This window comes from Tympanuchus pallidicinctus, unplaced genomic scaffold, assembly GCF_026119805.1.
Source record: "Tympanuchus pallidicinctus isolate F22 unplaced genomic scaffold, pur_lepc_1.0 scaffold4, whole genome shotgun sequence".
Lineage (NCBI taxonomy): Eukaryota > Metazoa > Chordata > Aves > Galliformes > Phasianidae > Tympanuchus > Tympanuchus pallidicinctus.
The window spans coordinates 49,977,063-49,993,609 of NW_026294758.1; the positions used below are offsets into that span (position 1 = coordinate 49,977,063).

Sequence of the window (16,547 nt, forward strand, 5' to 3'; positions counted from 1 at the left end):
TTACCACTGATTCTGTTTTACTCCGTCTTGGCAAAACGTGAGTAAATTGGTGGGAATACAAATCTGAAGTTGTGGCTTTTGTTCACTACATCATCTCTTCCTTTTCTTCTTCTAACAGCAGACAGAATACCAAGGGTTTTGTATTTTTTCGTATTTCTTGTCCTCTGTTCTGCACTGCACAAAATATGCACTAATTCACAGCCCAACAGTGGAGAAGTGCTTTACCAAGAACTGAATCACAGAAGAAGCAGGAGGGGACATGTGGACCAACCAGTTTGCTGCTTGTGAGCAGATACACTTTCATTTAGCCGCAGTCAGGATCACAAATAGCTGCCCATCTTTGTTAGACCTGTAGTAAAAGCTTGTGTTTTTATGCAATTGTACACTTAGGAAAAAAAAATTAATTAAGAAAACATCCTGTTTAAAGTGGTATGACTTTCGTCATCTCTGAGTGGATCATTAAGAAAAAGATTCCAGTATGCAGAATATGAAAAATTCATGACTGTAAGACTTAGGAAGCAGAACTCTACATTTGTTACTCATATTAAAACAGATTATGTTGTCAAACTAAGATGCTTATATACAACATAAATATTGAAAAGTGTGGTAACTTTTACATAAGATGTCAATGAGAGCTATTTCCATGTAACTGCATTTTCACTCTTAGCCCAACTGGAATCAATCAGACTTCTGTTACTGTATCTTTGTTGCCTTAGGGCATGGAGTCAAGTTGGTGTTACAGGATAGAAGTATTTGTCAGCTCCTCCCAGTTTTTCATTATAATTTTATTAAACAATTTATAACAGAGAAGATGTCAAACAACATGTAAGTGGCTTTAACAGTAACTTTTACAGTCAAAAATCTTTCACTTTTGATGAAAAACTACTTCTCTTCTCCAAGGGTGCTCCAAGCAGCAGTATCTGACTGAACAGCTCCCTTAGACCAATATTCCTTCAGGTCTGTTTTGCTGCAGCAGCTGTGGGAATGTTCTGTTTACTTCCTACTTGCAAACTGACCTTTACTAAATACCCATCACTCAGTAGCCTTTAACTTTCCCTGGCTTCAATGCACTTGGTTTTTGTTTTGTTTTTGTTTTTTCCTTTTAATCCTTACAGCCTAACAGGCAATGATTGCTCATGCATCCGCAGGCACAGTATTAACTCTCTAACCATCAGAAGCCTCACTCTCCCCTAAACCTCCTCCTGTTTAAGACACTAATCAAATCCCTGCAGAACAGCTCTTCGCATTCCAAATAGCAAGCTGAGTATGTCATGTATTGACAGGAGGTATTTCTCAGCCCATTCACTTGAGTTAGGAGTAGTAGGTGTTATTATCTCAAGCCTTCTTACAACTCAGGGAATGAAAGAGCTACAACACCACTTGCATATGGATAATTCTCCTAACAGTCAAATGTTTTATAAACATGCTACTGAGGCAGATTCATACTGTGCAAAATCAAAACAAACAGAAATCCTCCATTAATCAGGCTGAAAATCCTGGATGTTACTAGACTGAAAAACTCATTTACCAGAATTGGTCTCACTGTACTTCCTGGCTTGTGCTGGCACATTTTTTTGACTGTCAAATGGATTTGGTTGAATCAACAAATGAATTTCTATGAGCATTTTCAAAGGCTAAGAGCCCTCTTATAACTTCTTCCAGCATACATCCCATTCTCAGTTGTTTGTATATAACTAAGCCTCACAAAGCAAAGTTGCTGGTGATCGTTCAAAGCTGCCCATCTTGATTTTTGCTTAATAGCTTATGCTTTACACAAACTCTTGCAGCCAATTCTGACAGCACATGGTTGGGCAGACTGGTTCAAAACTGAGATGTGGCAAGTGGCCGTGGATATTGATATCTGTCTGGCACTGTCCAGCATGGGAGGATAAAAAGCCACAGAAATCACTGGAGTTTCATACAAAGCTGGTAACATAGAATACAATTTGTGGACCGATGTATAACAACTCCTGTCCACTTCAGAACATTAAGGCACAACATTAAATCATGAGTTATCCTCACCTGCTACAAAGTACTCTGCAGTTAAACCAAACAATCTTTCAGCCCATTACAAGCACAGGGTATTTATCAAAGTATTTATCACAGTATTTATCAAAACAGCAGTAGCAAAGCACTTAGAAGCAAACATTTGTACATTTAGAACTAAATGATGATGGAAGAAAAAAGTGTTAGCACTTAAGAAGACTTCAGAATCCAAAATCTTCACATGCCCTGTAGAAATTCCAGTGCTTTTCCATCACAGGCCATGGTAGAAACTCCTCTGTACATATGATGAGTAACTCAGTGAACTGAAGGAAACACGTTGGACTTTCTACTGAGTTGAAATGGACAGAGAAACCTGTTGGAAAAGAATGTGGATGATTATACAGTGCATACTGACACAAGTGAAAACATCCACTGGCTATTCACTGGTATTATCTACACAGGTGTCAGTATCTTGTTGGAACTATGAAGGCACGACAGACTCCAGTGCCCTAGATGCTTATATCCTAAGATCTCAACTACCTTATTTGTGATGCCAGCACAGTATTTGCACCAAGATTTCAGTAATGCAAGACCAGCCAGTGCTATGTGCTTCAGGGCTCAGTGCGAGAATCCAACCCTGAGCAGTCACTTCCAATGATACAATAGCTCTCGCTGAGAACTGGTATGGAAAACACAGTTGTTCTTCAGCATTACTTGAATGTCATATATTCTGAGCATAAACAGACGAGTTCAGTATACCTCCCCACAATTACAGAATCTCTCTTACCATACCCTTCCTGTAGTCTGGAACAGATTATATAAAAATAAAGCTGTATTTAAAAAAAAGAAAAAAAGCAGCACTGAACAAGAGTCATTTGCAGTATTTAAATATCTGCCAGACTGAAGCAACTATTGCAGTGCATGAACTTAAGGCATGTATGTCACTGACTGAGCATCTGAACCTGTAATTTTCACTGATAAAATCAGTAACTAAGCAGCAGAATGAATATCCTGCACCAGTAAACATTACAATTACTTTTCCTGTAGGAGCACACATCAGACTGGCTTTTGCGGCTGTTGCTTTTGAAGCTACCTGACTTTGTTCATCTCCCATCCACACTTTTTCCATTCAGTACCAGAAATGGCACATGTATTAGACGTTAGTAAGAGAAGGATTTTCATGAGAGTGGTGATGGCCTCTATTTAAATAGTGTTCAGACAGTATTCGATATTTCAAGAGGATAGGTATTCCAAGATGATTAGATCAGCCAAAATAAATATCTCTTAAAATGCAGAGAGAACTTATCTCAAGCAACAGCAGTTGGTTGTTTACCTTACACTTATTCCTGGGCTATGTTATGCCATACCAAAATTTACCTTTCTCTGTTACCAAGGTTTTCCAGCTGTGCCTCTTACATCAATCACCAAATGCATGATATATTCACTGAGCTGACAACATTAGTAGGTCCTACTGGTGAAAAATCAATGTATCTTGTAAGTATTAGACATTTCAACTCTCTTTCTCCCACTCAGTGAGGATTTGTCTGCAATGTCCTGATTTCAGGGAGCTCACCAAGCAAAGCAGAGAAATAGCACATTACTATTAAAAGTAAGAGCTCTAAGTTCAGAATTGCAAATAAACCATCTTGCTCTTGACGACATGTGTTGTTCCACTCCTATGACATTCACAGTTATGCTTCTGACTTCAGTGAAAACAGGACATCATTCCATGTTTTACATTCCCAGTATTTCGTCTGCATACTAGTGCCAGCATAACACAATAGAAAATGGAACAAAAAAAGCACAACAGAGCCTTCCAACATATGACAGCAACAGAGATGTCCAACGTACATTTAAGTATCCTAGACTACAGCAAGTGAAGACACGCAGGCTGAATACATGACATCTCTGAGAGGTTGCATTACAATGTTCCATGCACAAACCCATTATCTCTTATGAAAGACTAGTCAGTTACACCAGAAGAGGCCTCTTACATACTTAACTGGAAACAGTATTTCAAAGAGTATAAATAGCAATACTTGAATGGGAAGCCACAATACAGTTCTAAGGGTAACGCTCTCAGGAAAAAAAAATCTTAAAAGCAAGCCTGGGAATATTTTGATAAAATAAACTGGCAGAAACTGAGCTCAAAAAATAGCAGTACTAGAATGACATGACAGGCATGACTTTAACCTGTTTTGCTGTGTGGAAAAGAAACCTTTTCATCCTGAAATGCCCACAGATTGCAGGTTAACTACAGAAAAATTCTTTGCAATGTCTGAAGTTATTTTAAAATCCTTTTTTGAGAGAACATAATTGGAGAAGAGACATTCATTTTTTACTCTTGGAAACAGTCCTTCTAGTGCTCTTGCTGCAACATTCTATGTCACAAAAAAAAAAAAAAAAATCTAAAATAGTATCTGAAAGTGTCATAAAGTTATGACCATGTGAATCTATTGATTTGTTGGTTTGTTTGCTTTTTTTTTTTTTCCCCTTGCAGTTGATGGTTTTCTTTGCAGATTCCTTTGGGTAAAACTATGTCTTATCCATTGGATTAAGATTTTGTAAATGAAATACAAGTATTATATTACAAGCACAACTTACTGGAGCGCATAATTAAAACCTGAAAAACTCCTGAATCTTTAATTTTCATTAATTTTAGGTAATGCTCAATTGCAAAATCACAGTAACATATACACCTCAATCTTGTTCTCCTTGGTACTGACTTTGGTCTTCAGTAACAGAGTTCTCATATCCACATACAATACCTTTTTCTCCAGTAGGAATTGATCAGTTTTTTTTAATGTTTATTCCTTGTGTTCCTTAATCCATATTCTGAAACAGGCAACTAACATTCTTCCTGTTCCCATTTTTCTTTCTCAATTCTTCTTCCCTTTTCTCTCTTTGCTTATAATTAAACATTTTAATATACACTTTGAAGTTTCCATTCTCCCTTTTTTTGTTAACTCCCTTCCCCTTTTGAAAGTTGTCTTTGTAAGTGACTGGCAGCTTAGATGCTTTTAGTAGTACAGGAGTACTTCCATATTGCTATCCAAAAGTCATCATCTGTGTACTCTAGGTGCAGAAAAAAAAATCTAGGTGAATGATTTGTATGTAGGGATCTTCTTTGTTTTACTATCTTTGTTGTCTTGTCAGGTGCTCTTAGTTTTCTTCCATCTTTGTAAGCTGGAAGATAAAATGTCAATCAGAATCAACATCAGAATGAGCCTTTTCTCTCTCTCTCTCTCTAAGCCTACGTGCTCTTTCCATTCTGCCTGCCAATGGCTTTTACATCTGTGTTGGCATCCATTTCAGCCTTATAGCTTTGAAACTATTCTGAAACGGTTTGAACTTTTATCTTCGTTTTCTTACAGCTTTACAAGACATTGCTTCTGTGGTAAGTAAGAACCTGGAAATGCTATTTAAGGAAAATTCCCATTAGTGCTGTGAAATCATAAATGTCAGGCCAGAATTTCCAGCTGCATAAAGGTTAGTCACAAAAGATTGCTACTTCTGTGCAGTCATCACATTCTGATCATTAAAAAAGAGCCGGTTCTAAAAATGTCTATCCCAACATTTTTCCCAATAAGATACTGCTGGAATCACACAGCTACTGTAAGTCACTTTTTAACTATTATACTGTTTGAAATTATCTACAGAAGGAATTTAAATGTTCTTGCACTTCAACCACGAGCATATTTGAGTCAACTTATAGGCAATAGTCAATCTTAGTCAATAGTCAATATTTCCATAACACAGGTGAAGATTATTACTACAACTGAGAGAAAGCCCAACCGATTTGTGATATCGACACTGAAGTCACAGAAGATGTTATCCATCTGGCTCAAGTGGATCTGTTAGGTGCAGTTAGTTTAGATGTGGCCTACAGGAGCATTAGCAAAGAGAACATCTAAGGACAACACACTTAAAGACGACAGCATTTAATCTAGAATTCCACTCTGAATATGTGAAACAAAAACAATTTTAAGAGATTTCAAGTTTCTTGGGCCTCATCTGCGTTCCACTCAAAAACTCAAAAACAGAGCACAGCAGTTGTAAACCAGGAATCCCAATAGGCATTGGTCCTTCACACTAAGAGTAAGGACTTGGAAACGACAGCCAGCACCTCACACAAACAACATTTTTAGATCCTGTCACTCTCAAAATGCTGAGACTGAATGGAGGTATACAAATTCTTCCCAAGATAGTGGTAATTTTGGAAATGACTTATTTATAGTTGATTAAGGTCCAGTATCTTAGAAAAACAGATGCCTATGGAGACAGTCATAGCTGGACTAGATCTTTCTCTCCATGGTTCCCTGATCACTGTTTTTGGTTTTCTTCTGTTTTTCCCCCCTCAGAAAGCTTTTACTTTTTTCCAGGTCTCTCTACATTTCTTGATTCACTTGACATACATTTCATGGTATCTTCATTCTGACAGATTTTTTTCCTTCTCTGTATGCTGAAGTCCAAGGCTTTTGCAAACAAATGAGTTAGGAGTGATCCCTTTCTAGCAATGAGACATGTCATTTAAGTCATATATCTGAAGGTAAGGAAATCCCAGAAGATACAGGCCAGCATGGAGTTCGGCAACTTTGTGACACTTTGTGTCCAGACCCATCTTATTCTTCAACAGCTAACTTATCAGATGCTGTATTTTTGTTAACATCCTTCAGAAAAATTTGAAGACTATTTATCACATCTTCTAAAATAAATCACTTCAGTTTGGAAGTTACTTAGTAAACTATAATGACAAGTTACTTGGTTGTACCACTAAAATTGCACCAGAATTTGCACGGCAATAAGTTGGAATTTAATTAATGCTTCACAAATCATTATTCTATTATGTTGCTGCTAGAAAAAAAAAAGTTAGATTTAAGAAAGCAATGTTTCTTCCTCTACTTAATAAATAATAACTTTTCTCATAACCTCATTCTTTCTTTTTGTCCTCCAGCAAGACTGACAAAAGCAATGTCATAAAGCAGGAAAAAAAACCACAAAAACAAACAAAAAGAAAAACAAAGAAAAACACACAACAGGTATCTAGATTCACTTTCCTTTGAATGTATTTCAAATACATGGAAGTATTGTTCTTACAACACAGACTGGGAGACCTTATATTTTCTGGAGAGACACAGTTACCATAAAATCTGTTTCTAAATGTTCAAAAAATGTATTAATAACACTTCACAGCTCTCCTGCCAGCACCGCCCAGTAAAGTGGCATAAAGACAGTATGTCATTATCCACTAAAACTTTTGCCCAGGTCATCACCTTATACAGCAACTTTTTTTCCTCTCTACTACATACATTAGGTACATGCATGTTAGCCAGTAACAAATATTCTACATTATATGGTACCGTATGAATTGCTTCTCATCAGTGTCCTTGTACCATCTTATTCAGATATTCTAAATTTTTTATTTACCATGAGGAACTCAAACCCTCAAATCTATTAGAGAAATAGAATGTTAAAATATAGAAATACGACGTTACCTATGAGGATAAAGGGAGAACAACCTAAGTAACAGCAGATTTTATTGACTTTACAGCAGCTGTAATTTAGTTTTTCCCAAAAAGTTGAGGTATGATTAACATACGTGCTAATATCAATCTTAAAATGTATACAACTTCCCATAAGAGAATATCTTCAAGATTGAATGTATTATTAAAAAAAAAAAAAAAGGAATAAATAAATAAATAAAAAAGGAAATAAATGCAGTATTTTAAAACATGCCCAATTCCTTTTTTCTAACAAATATTTTTTACATAGCTGCCCGATGGACTTTCAATTCCTGGATTGAATCAATGATTCCTTTAAAATATCAAATTACTGAAATCTCCAACAACAAATGCATACATTAGCATCCTTCATTAGGAGTATGATTACTCGAAAAAGGATTTGGAGGAAACTACTTCTTATCCTATAAAACACTTTGCAGGTTCCCACCACCTGTTTGTCTCTTTTCCAATTTATTATTTTGATTTATTACTTTACACTTGATCAGCCAATAATCCCCTTGTGCAATCTTTTGCAGGATAAATACATAATTACTTTAAATTATTTTAAGCTTTCTATAAAACCTGAGTATTATATGACAAGTTAAGAACTAGCCCCAGGACCAATCTTGGGTAATTAAAAAGTAGCACTTCAAAATTCTCACAACTTACAGCACATTGATGCAGATTAGGAGAAACAGAAGACAAAGTATGAATCTATTTACAGCTCAGGTCAAAACTGTCATTTAGTAGAAAACCTATAGCTTTAATTCACTAGCAAAAATCCAGGAGTTGTGATTTGCTCAGTGGATTTTTAAGTGCAGTCTCAGGACAATATTTAGAGGCTTCCCCTAACCTCATAAATAATTTTTTTGTGTGGTGATTTAAACACTGAACTTTTCTTCTGTAGGAGATTTGCTCCAACTTTGTTAAAATTCAGTGTTGGGGAAAAAAAAAAGTGATATGATCAGAATGCTTATCAAGTTAAGGTATTTAGGTAGTCTCCTAAGTGCTTTAATTTGACACTATCAGACTGTGGAGTCAAAAAGTCTGTTCAAAAACAACACAGCAAGCCTTCCTCTTGCTGTTAATTACACTGCCTTTCTTTTATCACTTTTCTAAGTAAGACAGGAAAAGACAGGTACATACTAAGAAGGTTATCTATAACAGCTCTGCTTTTTTCAGTCTCTACGTGACCAACGAAGCAGATGAAAAGCAGTTGCATGCAGCTGAAAGGCCAGATATCAAAGCATTTCTTTTGCAACTTTAAAGTAAAAAGGCCACACAGCCACTGTTTAAAGCTCTTTGGAGTCAGTTTACTTTTAGTGAGGTTTCTTAAGGAAATTAGTAAGATTCCTGTACACAGGAAAAACAGGTCGCCATCGGTGACCACATGGTCAAATGGTGGAACAGCTTGTAAAAAGATGCTGTGCAATGTACATCCGTGAAAATACTCAGAAACTGACTGGACAAGGGCTGAAGCAACATTATCTAACTTGTAAATTAGTCCTACTTAGACCAAGAGGCTGGACCTTCAGAAATTCTATCTGACCTACATTAACCTACGGTACTGAGTCATCTATTTACCTTTGAAGTAATATGCTAGTTTCAGGGGAAAAAAAAACTAAGAGGTAAGAAATCACAAGCATTAAATTCTTAGAACTGGCTTCTATGACTTTACATCCTTTAGAATTATTTTCTTTTCTTTCATTCCTGGTATCCTCAAAAGTGAATTTTGTTCCATTCTCATTATCCACTCAACTCAGTATGCAGTCACACAACCTTTTACATTGCTGAGAGTCACATAAGAGCAGGAAGAGGATTTTGGAAATGAAGAGTATGTAGATGAAGCAAGCCTATGCTTTAGTCAGGGCACAAAAAGTTACTGGAAAATGCAGCTTTGTAAGTTTTGCTGACATAACTTTCTTTGTAAAGTATGCAATTACCCAAAGCAAATCTCTAGACCTTGAAAGTACTGGGAAATATTTTTAAACATTTTGTCTATAAGGTACAAAGGAGAGAACACAGAATGCATTCAAACATAATACATTTTTTGAAGCCAGAACTCAAATAATAGCCTCGCCATAAAATAACTCTGAGATGGAAAATTATTCTGGATAGAAGAATTTGTTTACAATCTCACTGCTTCTAAAATATAAAATACAAAGAATACACAGTATATAGTTTACAGGAATGTGAATAAGGACACTATCTAGTTAATGAATATTTTACTATAGTATCTATGTATTTACATATATTTCTACATTCCCAAGTTCTTCTTTTATTCCTTATAACTGTTATTAATGGTGATATGCCAATAATACCCAATCCAAAAGTCAGATATGCAGAGTCAAGCTCCTTTAGGTCGTGACATTTGTTTAAAAAAAAAAACCTAAACTTTGAGTGCCCAGTTCTCATCCTGATTTTTGAATTACTAATTAATATTCATCATCTTTTCCACCTTTCTTCCAAAAACAGTAATAGAATAATGTCAAATCTTACCTGTGAAAATAGTTTCTGACACAATTGTTTAAGCCTGGGCAGAATCTGGAGCTCTGAATTAGAACTCTGAGGAGTTCACAGTTTAAGGTCTAAAGGAAAATTCTTGCTAATATGCACATGCATTATTTACTTGTACTTCAATGTTCTATCTACATGGTATAGAAACACTTAGTAGTTTTGGTCTCATTCTATGGAGCACTTCATTTGGATTTAAATATTCTCCTGCCCCATCAGCAACCTCTGTACCAGAACTCTGTACTGCACAAGAATAACAAAACAAGATCAGCTAGCAAGAAAACTGCTAGAATTATTCTTTTATCATTTCCCAGGACTAGTGAAGAAAAAAACAAATACTGGTTGAAAGTCAAATCAATTGAGCTTTGTATTTAGAATTTATTCAGCATGAAGCAAAGGAGCAATAGCATTGTGTATCTGCATTTGTTTCTTAAGAACCACTCAAGGGACAAACAATACAACAAATTCATTCCTGGGCTACGTGGGCTCTGAAGGTGCTTCCAAAGCTTCATTTAAGAGATCCAATTAAACACGAGACAAGTTTTTGAAGGATTTTCCTTCCTAAGTGAGAGTTATTTTTCCATAGTTTGCTTTCAGAAATATTTTTGGTCAGAAATCTGAAGTTTCTCTTCAAGTGAATAAAAAAAGCAAATACAAAAAAGTTTGGGTTCTATAAGCTAGAAATGTGGAAACCATTGGTCAAATTTTTTAAAGGGTATCCTGTGCACACTAAGCAGATCTTCCTTTACTGACAAGAATAACTGTATTAGATACAAAGAAATCTATATTTGAAACAATATTTCCATGAATTTTGAGCTTATTTCTTTTACTGTATTACTAATTCTTATTTTGCATAATCTCTACCTGGTATGTCAGAGGTTATCTTCGTCTACAAATTGAGCCTTTTGCTTTAAGTTACCAGACAGGACAGGGCAATCAAATAACAGGCTGACAACAACCACACAGGCTACATTACAGTTAAGTTAGCTGGTAAGGAGAACTAGAAGTTGAGAGAACACGAAAGTGGCAAGATGGTCAGTTGTTCAGTGGAGATATACAACTCCTATGAGCTGTAACAAGTAACTTTTCAGTTAAAACCACAGGGAGTTCAGTCTGTGAGGGAGTTTGTTTTATTGAGTGCTTTTAGTTTGTTTGCATTTTTTTTTTCTTTTTTTAAGTGTGTGATTTTAAACATGGCAGCTAAGACATACAGTTTAACTGCTCACTGCTAACATCCATACACAAAATTACAAAAAAAGTAAGCTAAGAAAGTATTTTTTTGCAGAAGACTCTCAGCTCCAGGGTTTACTGCATCTTTTGCCCTGCAGCTGAAGGTCTTGCAGATGCTTAAACAACAGCTTTACAATGTGAATGCAACTTCAATTCATAGTGTCTGACACAAATTTAGACCCTTCACCTCCCATATGCTTGTTACTGTTTCCCATAGCAGACCTGAACGACTGCAGTGCAAAGTGACACTGGCCATTCAGGGTTTGAGATGACCACTCTGCCTTTGCACTGCAGTTGAACTCTTGGTCATGTCTCTGTGGTATAATCAAAGGCAGTACAGGCAGAAATGCTACCTGAAATGCAGTAAGCACTGCTGAGTACTGCTAATACTGCCAACAGGGCTTAATGTGCAACTAATATAAAAGTGTAATACCGAAAACACAAATTTAAAAGCTCAGTGAACTCCCCAAAGATCTCAGCATCTTTAGTAACATTTCCATTCCTCTAACTTAAGACTATATTACATTATTCCACAATGCTGCTGTATCATATTTCTCTTCCTAAATGCAGGAAGTGTTTGTCTTTGTCCTGACTCAGTGGAGACATGTAACTGAACACTTCAAATGACACTGAGGTATTTTGTTAACCATGTGAAAATAACAAGATATTCCTAATTTGGATTCAAGAGAGTAAGTAGAAGATACAGAGCTCTGGAAAACTTGAGTATCTCTTTCAGATCAATCCAATCCATTGGCTGAGCAATCATTTTTCCCAACTATGCTTATCTTTGCTCATCCAAATCAATTCTGCTCCCCTACTTTCATTTTTTCCTTTGTGCATCTGCTCTACATCTCCTGCCTCCACTGTTAGGGTTGTTTTTTTTTTGTTTTTTTTTTTCACCAGTTAAAAACAGAAATCTTACTCTTTAATTCTTTGGCAGTGGGGAGACTTTCAGCTGCTTCTCCATCAGTGCATGGAAATGATTTCACTGTTTCTGTTTATGACAACAATGAAGTCCACAATTAGTACTGCTGCATTCAACATATTTGGATTTTCACCAACACACATTATTTGTGATCTTAATATTTACATGCAATTAAAAGCTGTGCACATAACTGAGTTTCCAAAAGAGTAAACAAAGTATGAGATTGACTTATTAAAAACTTCCCTCTCTCTATATTAAATATTTTAAAACAAAATATTACATACATATTTTTATATAGCAATCAAGTCATTTGCAATTATCTCCTTCATGCAACTACATTCTGAATAAAAAGTACTTATTTGAAGACCACTTGTCATTTATGTCTCTATCTATGTTTCAGTACAGGGATCTGATATATGAATGCAGTCCAAAATAAATCAGAAAGCAATGGATGTATTTTGGAATTTAAGCTCATGAAAAATTACTTTCTGATGAACATGTGAACATGGTGAACATTAGATTTTAAGTGGTACATACCTGCAAGCTCTCTCCGCTGTGATGGTATTTCCAGGTCAATAGAAACAGGAGCATCTTCAACAACAAGCTTTGACAACTGTGTCCCACGATAAGCAACCTATAAAAGATCTAAATGGATAACTGTTTATTTTAATTCTTTTGTGGTTTTGTTGTTATTTTTCCTGATACGTGAAAAACTTTCACTTTTCTTTTAAAATTCAGATTAGGTATTTAATAGTCTGCATCAGGCAATATTAAACAGAAATTCTGCTGATTAAAATTCTTACTGAAAAAATGTTGTTTACCTACTAAGATCTCTAAAATAAAGAATAACACTATTCCTGCAACATTTGTCCCCGACATTTTGACATCTCAAACTATTGACTGCTTCTTTTTATTCTCTTTATTCTCTTTTCTCATGGTGATGGTAACAGAGCACCAGAACAGGCTACCTAGAGAAGATGTGGAGTTTTCTTCTTTGGAGATATTCAAGACCCATGTGGACACCTGCTCATGCAGCTAGCTGTACGGAGCCTGCTTTGGCAGGGCGTTGGACTTGATGATCTCTAAAGGTCCTTTCCAACCCCTACAATTCTGTGATTCTACCTTTCAGCCTTCTCAGTCAAGAATCATTTCAAAACCGTGCTTTCAAAACACTGACAGCTTACTGACTAGGCTTTCCCACAATCTCTGAACACCTGTATCTAGCACTGTATAGCTAACCCTTTTCTGGAGTTACATATTTCTGTTCACAGCACTTCATTAGTAGCAGGAAGACTTTAAAATTTAGGCTTGTACCCTGCTTTTGTAACAAAAAATGGAGATCAAAAATAGTGAAAATATTTCCTGACTGCATTTCACCTTATAATTTACAGATTCATTAAATTTGTTATTTGCATTTATCGATATTATTTCTGAGAGTAAAAATCAAGCATACCTTGTTCCATGCATACTTCCATGTCACATAAATATCACTTCCTAGGAGGTCTTCAACCCATCGAACTGGATTCTGAAATATTTTATTTTTACTTGTTTTGATCTGGCCATCTGTTAAGAGTGTGGCTTTGCAAGTGAATTCCTAAAAAAAGAAAAATAAAGAAATAGTTTTCAGCTCATAAAATAAAAAAACTGAATTAAAATCCCTAAAACATGGAAAAAATGTTGGACTATATACCTGAAGAGTTGTAGCCAATTTTTTTTTCCACAATAAGGAAATAAAAATTCTTATGGCTTGCAATTTTTTACACTAAGTTAAATTTTGTTATACGCAATACTGGGCAATGCTGTTTAGTACGTACAAAGTTAAACAATCAGAATAAAGGAATGATCCATCAAAAAATATCCAGCTACCTTCCACCATAACAAATGGTTTGACTCTGTAAGAATATAAACTAAGATGTTTAACTCAAATACCTTGATGAACAATAAATCTAATTCGCATTTATATAGCATGGGTCCATAGTGTTAAAAAACAACATGCTGCCTGCTCAAAGCTAACTTAAGTAAGTATTATGCACTAGCTATATGCTTTTTCTAAGTATGTATAACTGTAAAGAAACTTTGTGAATCAATTCTTTGCAATGCAACAGATACTAGCCTCTACATTTCAATCTCTACAGCACTCATGATTTTCTAAGACACGAATGAGTGCCATTTTCATTCTACTAATATCACTGACTTCTCTAAAGCCACAACATCAACATTTCAATATAGGGTCATGATTCCTTAGGACCGGAATTTAATAAGTAGCACTGACAGATAACAGTCATCAAAGAGCATGTTAAATTCTCTATCCTTCAATTTAATCATCTTAGGGTTTGTAGGAAAATTACACGTCCTCCAATAAAAAGAAGAGTGTGTATAGATCCACGACATAACCCAGTGTAGAGGTTTGTAACTTGCTAACACTGGCTTATGGTACAAAGTATAGCAACAAACCAGATGCTCTCAGAAGAAAAGCATTCCCGAGCAGAGTGGAGGTGTAGAAAAAGAGGTCTTTTCTGCTTTAACTAACTATATCTGGTTAGCTGAAAACAACCTTTCACATTCTAATTAATATGTTGCACTGGAAATTAACTAGCTCACAGATGGGAATTCAGTCAATAGTTCCACCATTTACTGAATACTAAGTCAGGTCCTCAGCAGCTGTCTTAAAAGTCTGCTTTGTATTTGGAAACACGGGGGTACGTTTTCATATTAAATAGAGGTTGATTTTTCTTCTTTTTTTTTTGCAGACATGGTTTGTATCAGGCCCCAGAACCAGCTAGTGAGAAATCTGGTATACATTCACGTCTACCATGACACAGAGGAAATCCTTAATAGCAGCTTCAAAACGCTAAGTCATCAAAACCTTAACATTCTCCTCTTTTAAATGTGAAAAACTAGCAATGCACAGCCAATAATTCTACTCCGACTTTAGCAAAGGGAAACATGAAGAAACTGATAATGCAAAATTAAACACTACTTAAGCAGTATTCTATGTGTTAAAATCACAAACTAAGCAGAAGACATTATCCATAACATTTTCCTTTACAACTCATAAAATATCACATGTAATTAACACATAAAATTTTTCACTACTAAATGCTGACGATACAGACTGTTTTTTCCTCATTTTAATGTTGCTGTTTTTACCCCCACAATTATTCACTAGTTATTATTATACTATTATTATACTCAACAATTACCTTCAGTGTGAATTCCAAAACATTTTCTCCTGGCTTAATCCTTCCCAATTCAAGAAGATCTATCAGCTGAAGCTTTTTTGTGTTTTTTCTCGCATACTTCCTTTGTTTTCGTTCACATTCCTTGTAACCATAGTTCTGGAAAGATTTCTCACTAAGGTTTACTGGATAATCTGCATCTGATGCAAAATTTGCAGCCATCGATTCTGCATTAAATGAGTTCCCACGACTCCGAAAGAACATTTTATTCAGATTAGGAAAGTTATCTGTGGATGCTGATGTTATTACTTGCTGGTGCTGCTGGAAAGCTTTTTTCTTATTTACATATCTGTGTACATCCTCATCCGCAAGAACCTGCTGACAGTCACCACCTGGCTGACAAACACTGTTACTGGCAGCAGCGCTTTGGCCTTCTGAAATACTGAATGTGTTGGTCACTGAAGTGGGATCTAATGACTTGTTTCCTTGCTCTCCAACTGCTATGAGATCAATGTCTTTTTGCTGTGAACAGTTAGTTTCAGCAGTGTAAGCTGCAGGTTTTGAAGGCAATGACACTAACTCTATAGCATTTGTCAACCCTGACACGTCATAGAAATAATATTTTCTTACCCAGTTTTCAGATTCTGAAGTACTATCAGAAACCACTTTGCCTCTTACTGCTTCTTTGTTAGTTTCTGTCTCAGCCAAGCAGTTGTTTGGACACTGGCTGCATTCCTGAGCTGAAGATCTATTTTCTGAAGAGAGATGTGCTTTCACTCTGTTTTCATTAGGCATACTGGCACCAAGCCCCATAGCATCTGTAACTACATTGGGATTCAGGATTTGCTTCTCTGAATCTGATGCTCTGAACACTTGCTTTGTTTTTCTATAATTTTCTATTTTCTGCAGTAATTCCTTCTGGTTTTGGACAACAGTCAACAGATTCTTTTGGCTGGAAGAGAGGTTAGCTACTTGTTCAATCTGTGCTTAAAAGATTTTGCTGAAACCCTACAGAAAATTTAAAAGTAATAAAAAAAACTCCGCAGTTACTGTGAACACAAAACAGGAACAGCTTAACTCACTGAAAACAGAGGTATATTTTAAAGGATTTTATCAACCTCTAAAATATGAACAAAGCTTTTTTTTTTTTTAATCATATCTGAAGTTGGTAATATATTACATTTATTGTTCAAATGCAAGGCTTTATGCACA

At 35.7% G+C, this 16,547-nt stretch overlaps 1 protein-coding gene across 1 annotated transcript in view; it reads right to left on the reverse strand.

The window, feature by feature from the left end:
• Positions 1–766: 766 nt before the first annotated feature.
• ANKRD31 (ankyrin repeat domain 31) overlaps positions 767–16,547 on the reverse strand; it is a 53,773-nt gene continuing 37,992 nt past the window's right edge. The window contains exons 19-23 of the mRNA XM_052700337.1: positions 15,360–16,316; positions 13,610–13,750; positions 12,694–12,790; positions 12,154–12,225; positions 767–2,359 (exon numbers count right to left, since the gene is read on the reverse strand). Coding sequence (XP_052556297.1) covers positions 2,208–2,359; positions 12,154–12,225; positions 12,694–12,790; positions 13,610–13,750; positions 15,360–16,316 — 1,419 coding nt within the window. The 3' untranslated portion in view covers positions 767–2,207. The remainder of the gene's footprint in view (positions 2,360–12,153; positions 12,226–12,693; positions 12,791–13,609; positions 13,751–15,359; positions 16,317–16,547) is intronic.